Source organism: Chelonoidis abingdonii, chromosome 9 (assembly GCF_003597395.2).
Source record: "Chelonoidis abingdonii isolate Lonesome George chromosome 9, CheloAbing_2.0, whole genome shotgun sequence".
NCBI classification, from domain to species: Eukaryota; Metazoa; Chordata; order Testudines; family Testudinidae; genus Chelonoidis; species Chelonoidis abingdonii.
The window spans coordinates 77965608-77980231 of record NC_133777.1 but is presented as its reverse complement, the minus strand read 5'-3'; the positions used below and the strand labels follow the sequence as shown (position 1 = coordinate 77980231).

Below are 14624 nucleotides of genomic sequence, written 5' to 3'. Positions count from 1 at the left end.
TATCCATCCAGTTGCTTGTGGTTGTTCAAATGCAGCTGGAAATATATGCCTGCCTGCCATCCTGCCAAGGTGCAATGGAAGCTGTGTATCAGTCAAGGCTGTTGTGCTATCTATCATTATCACGTCCATGCAAGCAACAGCTTCCCGCAGCTCCCATTGGCCGGGAACAGCGAACCACAGCCACTGGAGCCCCTGGGAGCTGTGGGGGGCCATGCCTATAGACAGTCAATGTAAATAAAATGTCTCACTGCCCCCCAGCAGATTACCCTGATGGGCCATGTGCTAAAGGTTGCCGACTCCTGACTTAGATTATGCCCAGGATTACCAGGCTTCAGAAATTCTCTCCTGCCCCCATTCATTCTCAGTCAGCAACAACCACCAGCACTGTCTTTTCTGCCTTGGAGAAGCTCATATCTCAGCTACATACAGATCTGTCACTCAGTTCCAAACCAGACCTGCAAGGTGCCAGAACTCCAGTTTAAGAAGCACCTCATGGAGAAAGCAATGGACTCAGGCTGGGGAGACTGCCCTCCCCAAGATCTCAGCCAGAGTCGTCAAGGAGCATGCCTCATGGCATGAGGTCTGAAGCCGCAAAGTCAGGGGTCCTTTGTCGGGGTTCCACCATGAGAGCAAGGATTAGGAAGAACACAGAATGTCCTAGTGTTTGTTATGGGATGAAATGGTAAAGATTTTTAGTGGTCACTGCTTTAGGCATGTATGTAAAAGCGTGACTATCACTACAATCCAAATGACTTTTCAGCTGAAGCATCGGGTTAAATACTTAAATGTTTTTAGGATCATTTAAGTGCAAAAAAGTCAAAACTGAATACAGTGGGAGCATTGGCAAAATGTCACATCTGTGTATGCACACAGCAGTTTGCTCTTACAGATCAGTGAACCTAAATTCTTGATACATTTATGGTGACCCTAAATTCTTGATAACATAAATGGTGGGTTTCTGGTGTTCGGTTAATGGGACCTGCTGAAAATGTGGACCTGTGCACTAGCATCCTGAGCCATTCAGTTCAAATAGTGAAAACGTAATAGATGCTGAGTCTTCATTGCTGAATGTTAGTGTCCTCAGCGTGGTCCTGAGACAATGCCTGTTGGCTTCTGTGAACAATAGATCAGAGCCTCAAGCATAATCATGGAGGAACTTGTGGTTAAGGCATAAAACTGGAACTCAGGATACCTGGATTCTGTTGCTAGCTCTGCCTTAAGCTTCCAGTGTGAATCTGGGCAAGTCACAGAACCTCTCAATGCCTTTCTTTTACCATTTTCAAAATGGGACTCATGGAATATACTTGTTTCACAAGGGTATTATGAAGGTTAATTAATATTTGTAAAGTTATTTGAGATCCTCACATGGAAGCTGCTATAAAATACAAAATATCCTTGTAATCTGTTAATATTTAAACACGTTAGTGCAAATACACCAATGTGCTTTGGATAGCTAGGGTTTTATGATGCTGCTTACAACAGTGAAACTTTTTATAACTTGGTTTGTGCATTTGCTATTGGACAAGTGTGTTTTGCTGACTAACCAATCCAATGCCGTACTGACTGAATGCTCTCCTGACTCACAACATTCTTTTCCCATTCAGTTTTTCAACCAAATGTTATCTGTGGCTCTGCCCAGTTTAGAGACATTAGCGTTGCAGATGAAATAACGAGGGCCTCTGGTTGTTGTCATTAGAAAATCGGCTGCGATGGGATCATTGGCTCAGCTGCCAAAGAGGATCGTTGTGGAATCTGCAACGGAGATGGCAAAACCTGTAAAGTGGTGAAAGGAGACTTCAACCACACCAAGGGGATGGGTGAGTAGCATTCAGCAAAAGCGCTCTGCCTTCGTCTGAACTGCTTAGCATCTAGGAGTTAGAGACCTAGCGACAACTCTTGTCCTTTAAAAGTAGGTGAGTCACACCATGTGGCACCTGATCAAATAGCCTTTGTACATTTAAAAAAAGATTTGAAATTAATATTTTTAGAAGTTGATACACAGGGAGCATTATGGCTGTCCATGAGATTCGGCACTTGCTGACACTGATATAAGCTGGGGTGAGAGCATCTACAGTATTTATAGTGGAATTACTTTAATTTACGCTAGTGTTTCTGACCCAATTTGTTGCCCAGAAGAAATCTGCGGAAATGTTTGGGACTGAATCAGTGACTAGCTGTACAAGAATAAGATGGTCAAGTCTTCAGTTATTAATGACGTCTAATCTTATCACTCAGTTTTTTCAGAATAAATGTTTAACTGATAAGAGTTCCTGCAAGGGTCCAATTCTGAGAGGTGATAAGTCCCTCTTGAGAAGGGGAGTTGAAGATGCACAGGGCTTCACAGGGTCAGGCCTGTTGGCTCTGTATAACACCTTTTGCCATTCAGTTTCCTTAACCATGTTCCAGTTTTATTAAAGAACTGGTTCAACGGTGGAATTCCATCTGCAGCCTGTTCCTGTTTGCCGAGATTGGCCATTGCCTCCTTACTGAGCTCAAAGAAGTCACACTGTGCAGTTCATGTTGAATGTTACAGGTACTTTTGATGTAAAATGAGAGAGAAATAATCATGATAATCATAATGTCTCCTCCTATGGGAGGGACAGCTGATTTCGGCATTTAAACTGATTGCTCCTGTGTACATCCTGGATTCATATAATGCTCAGGATAGCTCCACTTCAGCTAAACCAGGAGACCATGCACTCTGAGTATTTATACTGACTTTATGCCAGCAACATAGAAGCATTGGAATAAGACTGTTTCCAGTCAAGCTCAAGCTATCCCCTCTGGCTTTGCACACCCATTGTGTGTGAATTAGCCCTTGTTCCTTAGTCACACTTAGTTCCACACTGATGAGAGATCTGTTGCCTTTCATCCTGGTCATGCAAAGTGCGGGGAAAATTAGACTTAGGACCCAGAGGCCACTGCAGGTGGGAGGAAGTATTTAGGAAAAATGATATTTAAATGCATGTTGCCATCTCCACATGTAGGGAAGCACAAGCAAAGCACATTCAACGTGTGCTGTTTTGGGACTCAGTTGAGCAAAGCATTAAAGATGTCCTTGGAGCACATGCTTGAGTTCCATTGAATTCATTATTAAAGTTAAGTGTGTGCTCTACTGCTTTGCTAAATCACAGCTTCAAAGCTGGTGCTCTGATTCTCTTTTCTAATTTCTGCTACTTCCTTCCCATACTTTATCTGTGAAGGCAGCTAAGATCCACCACCGCCTCTGAGGTGGAGGTGGAATTGACAAACTTCAGTATTACTTTCTGGAGTTCATTTGTGCACTTCCATTGTCAGGCCGATCTGTAGTATGATTTCCAGCTGCAGTTTTTACTGCTCTGACTGTTTTGTGTTCCATTTAGCTTCCAGCTGTTGGTAGTGAGAAGTTTGTATCTTGGCTGTGCAAGACTAAGGAAAAGATTTGCCTTGGTTAACTTTGTTGGCAGGCACTTGTGCTTTGAGAGTAGGACTCTGAGAGCATGTCACAAAATATCGCACGCAACTTCTGCAGTTAAAAAGAAAGAGCATTGGTGGTACAATTGTGCCATACCTCTTATGTCTGTGCTGGAAATAAGAACATAACATAAGAATGGCCGTACTGGGTCAGACCAAAGGTCCATCTAGCCCAATATCCTGTCTGCCAACAGTGGCCAATGCCAGGTGCCCCAGAGGGAATGAACTTAACAGGTAATGATCAAGTGATCTCTCTTTCCTGTCATCCATACTCCACCTTCTGACAAATAGAGGCTAGGGACACCGTTCCTTACCGATCCTGCTAATAGCCATTAATGGACTTAACCTCCATGAATTTGTACAGTTCTCTTTTAAACCCTGTTATAGTCCTAGCCTTCACAACCTCTCAGGCAAGGAGTTCCACAGTTGACTGTGTGCTGTGTGAAGAACTCTTTTTTTATTTGTTTTAACCTTCTGCCTATTAATTTCATTTGGTAGCCCTAGTTCTTGTATTATGGGAACAAGTAAATAACTTTTCCTATTTATTTTTGCCACGTCACTCATGATTTTTATATACCTCTATCATATCCCCTTAGTCTCTCTTTTCCAAGCTGAAAAGTCCTAGCCTCTTTAATCTCTCTCATATGGGACCCATTCCAAACCCTAATAATTTTAGTTGCCCTTCTCTGAATCTTTCTAATGTCAGTATATCTTCTTTGAGATGAGGTTACCACATCTGTATGCAGTATTCAAGATGTGGGCGTACCATCGATTTATATAAGGGCTATAAGATATTCTCCTTTTATTCTCTATCCCCTTTTTAATGGTTCTAACATCCTGTTTGGCTTTTTTGACGCTCTGCACACTGCGTGGACATTTCAGAGGAGACTATCCACAATGACTCCAAGAGCTTTTCCTGATTCGTTGTAACTAATAGCGCGATCATATTGTATGTATAGTTGGGGTTATTTTTTCCAATGTGAATTACTTTACATTTATCCACATTAAATTTCATTTACCATTTTGTTGCCCAATCACTTAGTTTTGTGAGATCTTTTTGACATTCTTCACAGTCTGCTTTTGTCTTAAGTATCTTGAGCAGTTTAATATCATCTGCAAACTTTGCCACCTCACTGTTCACCCCTTTCTCCAGATCATTTATGAATAAGTTGAATAGGAGTGATCCTAGGACTGACCTTGGGGAACACCACTAGTTACCTCTCTCCATTCTGAGAATTTTCCATTTATTCCTACCCTTTGTTCCCTGGTCCCTCAGCCCGCTCCACTTCCAGTAGCTCCTATTGGCCTGGAGCAGCAAACCACGACCAGTGGGAGCCACAGTCGGACAAACTGCAGACGTGGCAGGTAAACAAACTGGCCCAGCCTGCCAGGGGCTTTCCCTACACAAGCGGCGGCCCCAGTTTGAGAAACACTGTATAAGAGCATGAAATTACTATCCATAGAGATTCTATGGAACATGTGGATTCACTTAAGATTTTTACTTCATTTGATTCTACATTTTCTTTCACATATAGTGCCACTCCTCTCCCCCTTCCCCCCCCCGCACAACCTGTTCTGTCCTTCCGATGTATTTTGTACCCCAGAATGATTGTGTCCCATTGATTGCTCTCAGTCTGCCACGTTTCTGTGATGCCTGTTATATCAATATCCTCCTTTATCACAAGGCACTCTAGTTCACCCATCTTATTGTTTAGATTTCTAGCATTTATGTACAAGCACTTGAAAAACTTGTCACTGTTTAATTGTCTGTCCTTTTCTGATGTGTCTGATTCTTTTTTATGTGACTGTTTCTTGTCTGATCTGGCCCTTACATTATCCTCTACCATCCTCTCTCCTGACTAAAACCTAGAGAATCTCTATCAAAGGTGCCACAGGACTCTTTGCTGCTCTATCAATAGACTTTCCTCTAAGAAAAGTCTCTGTCTGATCCACGTACTCCTCTGCAGCAGCTGGCTTTCCCCCATCTCCTAATTTAAAAACTGCTCTGCAACCTTTTTAATGTTAAGCGCCAGCAGTCTGGTTCCACTTTGGTTTAAGTGGAGCCTATCTCTCCTGTATAGGCTCCCCCCATCCCAAAAGTTTGTATGTTACATTACTAAATCTATAGCTGATGCCAGTGATGAAACCACTGCTCCATCTTCTACAGCAGTTCCTGATCTGCATATCAACAAATGTATGCCTAGTTTACATATTCACTGCTTCTCTAATGTCTCAGGCAGGAAATGGGAATTGCACCCTGGTCATTTTAGTTGGGAAAAACATTCTCCATTTCTGTAGTAGCAGTGCTAGCTGGAAATAAGCGCATCTCGTAGATGTTTTTGAAGGGAAACCTATCTTTGTTATTTACGAATCAAAATCACCATGAAGCATCATGCAACAAAAAGACTTGACCCAGATAGATGATAAACTTCTGGGTCTCTGCCAGAATATGAAAGTGGTATATGCCTGTTTTCAGTTAGGTGGGCTGCTCTCAATGCTTTCAGTGACTTTTCCCCATGGCACAACTGTAGGAACTGAACATTCTCTGCTGATGGTCAACCAGATGAGCACAGCAGGGATTCCCCCATCTCTAGAGACACTAGGTAATCAAAATAGGATGACAGGGCAGATGCGACTACCCAGATGGTGTGTTGGTCATTAGTATTATAATGTACAAGCCTTTATTGCACCCTCATTCTTTACTGAATATGTGGAGCCAGATGAGAGAGAGACGCATCAATCCTATCTAAAATGTTGCGTCACCATTCAAAATACTTCATTTGTCCATCTTACATAGTTGTATAAATGAGGATTTTTCCAGCCATTATACTATGTCCTGACACATAGATTAGCTATAGGTTTTTTTCCCTGAAAAATAGTAGATTAAAACACTATGTGAAAAATAACCCGAAATAGTTTTGCTATTTATTCTCTCTCTTCTTTTACACTTCTCTCAGCATAGACAGTGAAATTAGACATGTTAGTTTCACTTATGGTTCCAGACCCCTTTTCCACTTACATGTTATGCCCTGTGAGTTAATATGTGGTGTTCAATGGGACTTTTCATGTGCGTAAGTGTTTTGCACGTTCTATGCACTGGCACAAAGCTGCAGTGTTCAGGCTGCAAACACCACAAGGAAACATGTATTTGTTTAAGAAAAAAGCTGTGGATTTTCTTAAAAAATCAATGTTTTAATAATGCTTAAAATCCAAGATTTTACAAAGCCTAAATTTCAGGCCAAATGTGATTAAGCAGCATGAGTCACAATAGCAGAATCAGGGCCTGGATGTTGAAATCATTACCAAAGAGAGTGTCAGATCCCCCATTGACTTGCTTTGATTAGGGTCAAGCCCAAAGCCCCTGTGTTAAGTGTGTCGATTTATGATTTCAGAAGAGAATAGCTGTGAAATGTCAAGACGTTGGTTGTTAAGAAGTATCAGTTTGAGAATTGCACCTAGAACGTTTGGGCCAGATCCTGCAGCTGCTGTGCACGTGGGACTCCACTGACTGCAGGATCGGTCCCTGTATGTCCTGTGATTGCAAACCATGCTGTCGAGCTCTATTAACTGGACTAAACCCATGCCAACTCCTTTCTGTTTCTCAGTAACCAATAGTCACTGTAAGAAGGTTTCCACGTGTGTGATGGCAAAGGCAAAGGCTGTTCCCAAGTGTTTCTCGTGTAAGATGCCTGAATGCTGTGTGTGGTGTCATTGGGTAGCTGGTGTTGGTTTTCTGTCCTCCTCCTCCTGGTTGGATTGGGTGGGGAGACTGCATCGTATAAAAAGCCATGGATACCGTTTAAAGCCTTCTGCATTCAGCATGACTAGCCTGAACTGGAGAGACAGCACATGGGTCTTTAGCCTTTTAAAGGAGCTGCCTAGCCACCAGAATACCATGTTTGTCAGCCCATTGTCAAGTTCTGCCCGTTTCTTCTCTTCCAGCCCATCTCTGTAGTGCCAGAGTTTTTAGAGGTTCTGCACACTGGATACCTGTCTCAGTCCTATACCTGTTAGTCCTTCTGTTTTCTGGGAACTAAATCCCCCCCCCCCCCCACAACCCCAAACTCTGGCCTTCTGACATCATCCTCAAATAGTGTTCAGAATCATGTTCTGCACTTACGCCAGATCCTTAGTAATGTAAACTGGAAGCCAGTGGAGCTATGATAATTTACACCAGCTAACGGTCTGGCCCTTCTCTTCCTCCTTGTAAGATTCCCATCCAGACTCCAATGCCATATAGATGATGCTTAGAGACCTGCCACATGAGTCATTTTTTCATGTGTGCATCTATATTGTTCTTCCCTGGCCATGTGAAGATTTGAATGGATGCCCTCTGTCTTGTGACCCAAAAGAGAAGCTGCAGTTGTTTGGCTTATGTTTTAAGTCAGTACTCCAGATGGCAGGAAATAATTAAATGAACTAGGCAAATTGCTATAACAATAACCTTTTTCTTCATGAGCAGTTTCTGTTTTTAATATGGTGAAGAAATCAAACACTTGATGCTAGATTTTAACCTGGACAGTAGTGCATTTAAAATTAAAAAGAAAATTGAGAGATGGTGCTTTCAGCCTGGGAATGTTCTTCTCTCAGCACATGCAAGAAAATTCTATTAATAGGATAAATGGGCAGGTGATGAGAGGTGGACAGAAACTCAGAGCAGTGGGTGTCTTACCAGCTGGCTGTCCTTTATAGGAATCATTACCACCAAATTGATATTCGATAGCAATATCAGGAGGCTTTGAAATCTGTCCATGGCTTCACGATGAAATGATTTTCCTCCAGGCTAGCTACCCCATGGCTGGAAGTAAAACAGTGGTGGGTAGGTAACTGCAACTGGTAATCACTAGGATTCTCATGCACGCAAGAAGATAAACTAGTCAATTGTCTCTTATTTTCTGGTCAGCAACAAGAATTACATTGCGTACAAAATCTAGCTAGAGGGACAGTGGATTGCAGAGAGGATCAGTAATGAGAGTGCAGAGGTTGTCACCTGTAGGTCGACAGTTGGAATTCAGCCCTGACTGATGGGGAGGGCAAGTCACAAGCATCTTCTGACTGCTCAAAAAACGAGCTCTTAAGTCTGAGTGCTATGTCTCATGGATACATTTCCACAGCACCCCCACAGTAAGTACTGATTGACAGTCTTGGCAATGAGAGCAAGAACTGAAAGAGCCGTGGAGACTGCCCTTGCCACTCCAGGACAGTGGGGATGTCTGTGCTGTACATGTTCAGCAGATAAATAGAGGAGTCCAGTCTTTACAGCTCTCAATTTGGGACCTTGCAGCAGGACATCATCTAAAAGTTGGGATAGTGCAGGGGTGTGGGATTTATTCTACCCATACTGTGATACACCCCCGGTAGGAAGATACAGAGATACATTGCATAGAGATCGGCACTTGCAGCCATGGGGTAACATCTCCTCTACCTGAGAATTTGTCCTCCAGTAACATCCAAATCAGTTTTGTAGTGATTCAGTTCCACGTTGAAATTTGTGCTAACCTCTCTCTCTCTCCTCTCTGGGACTAATAACCTTGCCTAACAGTGGGTTCTCCTGTTTGAGCCTGCTTTCCTCTTGCAAATCTCTCCAGTGTTTAAGTGAAGATACAGTAGCCACCATACATGTATTAATCTGCTTGATGACAAAGCCACCTCTTTGCTCTGGTGTCTCTCCTAATACAAGTTCACCATATAACTTGTATCTAGGACTCACTTCAGTCACGGCCTTGTGTTCCTGGGACAGTGATGTAACACAGATTATCCAGAAAGATTGTTCCATGCCAAAATAGCTGTTCCCAAGGTGGACTACAGTACATACAGCTCTAGAAATGACCAAATAATGAAATTCTCCAGTTATGCTTTCCAACCTTTATCTTAAAAGCCTGACTTTTGGATGAAGTAACTAGAACCATTCCCTGATTGTTGCCAGATCTCATCAGTCTTTACGCAGCTCCTTACCTAAACAGAATTTGAACTCAACCTTGCAGACCTCAGCATTGCAAACAGTTACCCCCAAGTTACCTAACAGATCTTTGACAGGTTTTTGACTCTGGGCCAACAGTGAGCTTTCTGTTGTGCTTAATATTTAATGCTTGATAATCTTTCTGGGAATCTGCAGTTTACAGTTTGTGATAGAAAACATGCCTCGAAAACTATGGGACTGTTTTTAAGGGGCAACATTCTCCAATATTGGGATTATAATCCCTTGAGCAACAGCATGTCACTAGCTCTAAAGCCCAGCTGGGAGCAATCTGAGTTTATATTTGTGGTGAGTTTGCATGTATGGTGTATTTAGTGCACTTGCAGTAGGATTTTGACCACTGATTTACGCAGCTAAGAGCCACAGATGCTTTCTGTGGGACATGCCCAAGGAACTTACTCTGTCCCCTGAAAGAACATTTCAAAACTACGAAAGCATAGACTGCGTCGTTCCCTAAAGAAAACAAAATGTTAATAGTTGGTTCTGTGTCATCCAATCTCAGAAAGCGAGTACAGTAAGGTGTTGTTTGTTTGTTTGTTTTTTATTCAGGAGCTGTGAATACAAACCCTGGTGCCATCAGTCAGGATTAGAAATTACATGAGGAGAAAAATCTGGTATCAGACCAAACTAAATAGCCTCCAGAACTATCTGTTAATAGCTTAAACTCAGCTATTTACCATTTCAGAAGTAATGTACAAGACAGCATTTCCACACGGTATTTTCTCGCACCACAGTGGTGACATGAGAGCATATTTGTGGCACTAGCAGAACCTCAAGAGTAATGCTATGCCTCTCCCACCGCAAAAACAGCGGGACACGGGCCAGGATACCACTGCCTCAGGGATCTGCTGTGAAGCCCAGTGAAATCAATGAGAGCCTTTTCATTAACTTCAGTAGTTTTTTGGATCTGGTCATGGCAGAAGGTAGTTCTGAGCCTTTGATTTAAAAAATAATAATCATCCTCCACAGTAAATACATCAACAAATACGTGATACCTGGGCATGTTCCAAAGTGGCTTCCTAACATGGTGGCCAGGTGTGTTTCCAGGGTCCATTTACAGTGACATATTGTTGTTAATCACTCTGCTGTATGTCCGTGTCTGATAGTAATGGTTGGGTTTGAATGCAGATGCATGGGGTGCAACAAGGGATGTTTGGCATTTTAGAATGTGCTGCTCTTAATGTAATTTATCTCAACCAACAAAAAACCAACTCCCAGCAGGATCCAGGCTAATGTCCGACATCTGTTTTCTTTGATTTTTATAGATTTCACAATTGCCATAAAAGCCAAACCCTGAAGTAGTGAGTATTACTGATGGAGCATGCTTTGTAATTAGCAGAATGGGGAATTCATCAGCTTGACATGAGGGAAGGTTCTTTGTTCAGAATCCTGTTTTCCCTTTATTTTGATTCTCCCTGCAAAGGATGACTGACTGACTTTGGGAAGTAACCTGAGCAGGGGAGAAAAAAACAAGAGAGATGATGCTCCTGGGTGGGGGCAAAAGGGAAAGGACCCGAGCTGAGGGCAGTGAGGAGAGGTGGTAAAATGGCAATACAAATTAGTGTAATGTGTCAGAACAACAGGGGTTACCTTAAAAAGATGAGAGGCTAAGGAGAGAGTTGGTTGTCATTGGCCAAATCATCTCCCAACCGAACATCAGCACCCCAGTGAGAATGTTTTGTACAGGTGATCTAAAAGGGGTTGGGAGTGGGAAGGAATCCATGTGTCCCATTAATCTGGTGGCTATGCAGCTGCTTCATTGACACTACTGTGGTTGGCTAAGCCCATGGACTGTGAGGCCCCTGGGCGAACCCATAAGTGAAAGGCTTGCAGGCAGGGTTTAGGTGTGTGGGATCTATAAAGTGATGAATTCACTAGCCACATCCAGCCACATCCCAGGGTACCGTCTCCACAGACCATGCAGCCACAGAGAGAGAGGCCCTTTGTTTTGCAGTGTGTCGCGCTCTCTCGCTTGCTCTCAGTCCAGTACAAAGCAGAACCACAGCAGTTCAGCTGCACTTACCCTTAAAAAACCAAAGCACTGCCAAATTTTAAAGGACTAGTCCCAAACAGTAATCTTACACTAGTGATTCTCCAGCATCGTCCTATTTTTATAGGGGCAGGTCTGGTACAGGGTCATATCACTTAGCACATAGAACAAAAAAGGGAAGGTAAAGCATACAGAATAAACTATTAGTATTTTAAAAGAAAAGGTGGGAAGGGGGAGGACCCAAAGGAGGAGCCAGGTTGCACACTGAAAAATAAACCATCTGGCCAATAAAAAGAATCAAATCCTAGTCACGATGGTTTCCAGGATAGTCTCATTGCTTCACATTTGACACAGGCATTAGTAGGTAATTTGCTTTTTGCTTATCACTTAGACCAGGGGTAGGCAACCTATGGCACATGTGCCAAAGGCGGCACACGAGCTGATTTTCAGTGGCACTCATGCTGCCCGGGTCCTGGCCACTGGTCCAGGGGGTTCTGCACTTTAATTTAATTTTAAATGAAGCTTCTTAGACATTTTCAAAACCTTATTTACTTCACATACAACAATAGTTTAGTTATATATTATAGACTTATAGAAAGAGACCTTCTAAAAAGGTTAAAATGTATTACCGGCACCCAAAACCTTAAATCAGAGTGAATAAATGAAGACTTGGCAGAGCACTTCTGAAAGGTTGCCAACCCCTGACTTAAACTAAAGCTACAGCTTAGCATCGAAGTTTGGAGCAGAACCCATACACGAATGACTCCAAAGGTCAGGAGTGCCTGTGTCTTAAGGTTTTGGTTTTTGCCCATCTCTAAATTGAACCATAACATTCTTGAGGGGTTTTTAAAAGCAATAAATAAACCACATGTAACTCACAAGTATCATTTGGAGGAGATCAGTCCTACAGATTTTTTTTTAACTGTCCTGTAGAATTAAACCCTGGTTGTAGAATTCTGCAGCTTTGTTTAAAAGTTCTAAAGGAAGGAGATTGTAGTCTATTAAATTATATAGGACTGTTTCATAGGGTATGTCTACGCTATCGATCTATCGGGGATCGATGTATCCATCTAGTCTAGACACGATAGATCGATCCCCAAACATGCTCCCCATCGACTCTGGAACTCCACCAGGGCACGAAGCAGAAGCAGAGTTGACGGGGGAGCGGCGGCCGTTGATCCCACACCGCGAGGACACGAAGTAAGTCAATCTAAGATATGTCAACTTCAGCTACGCTATTCTTGTAGCTAAGGTTGTGTATCTTAGATCGATTTCCCCCCGCCCAGCGTAGACCAGGCCATAGGGACTGATGTGCCAGTGAAAGCAATAGATGTATACCAGTTTTCATCATTGACTCCTGCAACGTTTTCATTTTAGCAGTCTCCCAAATAGCTCGTTCTTTTCCTTAAAAATATGAATGATAAATGCAGATTATATCCCAAAGAAAGCGTTTTCATAACAGCTAACACAAATGTGTTCATTTCGAAACTGACACTTCTATTCCCATGTTGTGCATTGTAACTACTGGCAAGCACACCTTTGTTTTAGCATCCAGGAGGATCCTAACGTATTCCGGTAGATGCTGCACGTGAACAAAAATGATACAAGGGAACAGATTTAATAGAACCAATCACAAGCCAGAAGAGTTGCAATTAAGGAGTACACACACATTTCCCTCTCTCTTCAAGCTGTAATGATTAGCTCTTGTTACGCAAGTCACTGCATTGAAACCTGGCTGCCAAAACAGCTACTACCTTTTGAATGTTTCCCAACCATAACAAAAGCTGGAGTGGAGTTGATTTTTTGGTGGGTGATACTAAATTACAGAATGCCTCTGGCTGGCTGTGGGAGACTCTCATCCATATGAACTTTTGTTTCCCTAGGTTATATTGAAGCAGCTGTGATCCCTGCAGGTGCTCGACGGATCCGAGTGGTGGAGGATAAACCAGCCCACAGTTTTCTGGGTAAAAAGGAAACATGCTTTGATTTTAAACTCAGTGTATGCATTTGCCTAAATGATCAATAGGAGTTAGGTCACAGGTTCATCGTTTGCAGGAGTTGGCTGCTAACGATGCTTTCTTACTGCGATGTCTCACCATTTCTGTGGCGGTTTGCTCAGTGTGTTAATATATCGGACAGCAGTAGGGTGCTGTTCAGCCTGAAGGAATCCCAGAGCATTTTTACATGCGTAGACAAGTCCCTGACATGCACTTTGCTCTGGGGTAGAACAGAGGAGCTAACAAATAGCGCACAACAACACTGTGCAACAGTTTAGGGGGAGGAGTAAGGAAGAATGTGGTGTTCAGATGAAACAGCAGCCATTTAGATAGGAAGAGCATAGCGCCAGTTCAGACTAGTAGTGAGGCAGGACAATGCAACTGACTCCCCCAACACACTTATCATACTGCCAGGGCCACTTCCTGCAGTACTAGGTTGTCATTTTGCTTTACATCCAAGACCCAGCCCTGCTTAGCCTGTAATGAGCTTACAGCCTGAGGTGGGCTGGCTGCAGCCATCGATCCAGTGCTTATGTGATTTATTCTGAATTCCTGCGAGGCAGCCAACTGAAATAATGGGCCTAGTCCTCCCCTCGTTTACACTCCTGCTGTCCCACTGAAGTCAGTGGCATTGCACCTGTGGATGGCCAGCTAAACCTAGGGTTGTGATTCCTTGAGGGGACCACTTAGGGATCTGGAGCAAAAATCTGTCTGGGGATTGGTCCTGCTTTGAGCAGGGGGTTGGACTAGATACCTCCTGAGGTCCCTTCCAATCCTAATAGTCTATGATTCTATGGTCTGGCCCTGTGGGAGCCCCGGACATTGTCATTTGATCTATTGAAGGGTCAGCAAATTTATTATAAAATGATTAACTCCTACAGTTACGGCTGCGTAGTTTCCTTGTAAATTATAGCTAGCTATAGAGGTAGATACACTATCATTACATCTACTACGGTACATATATGGCCCCATTCTCATATTATCATCCTCCTATCACCAACTTTAATGCATTTATCCTCAGAACACCCCTGTGAGGTAAGGAAGTGTTGCAATCCCCATTGCACAGACAGGGAACAGAAAGACGAAGTGGCAGAGTAGGGAATTTAATCCTGGCTAGCACCCTAATCTCCGGACCATTCTTCCTCTCATCCAAACATATAGATAGTGCATGGCCAAGTAGAAACACTGTTGCAAGCAAGGTAACAAG

At 42.9% G+C, this 14624-nt stretch overlaps 1 protein-coding gene across 1 annotated transcript in view; it reads left to right on the top strand.

The window, feature by feature from the left end:
• Window positions 1-14624, top strand: part of ADAMTS17 (ADAM metallopeptidase with thrombospondin type 1 motif 17) — a 281647-nt gene that overhangs the window by 184996 nt on the left and 82027 nt on the right. The window contains exons 14-15 of the mRNA XM_075069708.1: window positions 1697-1817; window positions 13304-13384. Of these exons, the coding sequence (XP_074925809.1) occupies window positions 1697-1817; window positions 13304-13384 (202 nt within the window). The remainder of the gene's footprint in view (window positions 1-1696; window positions 1818-13303; window positions 13385-14624) is intronic.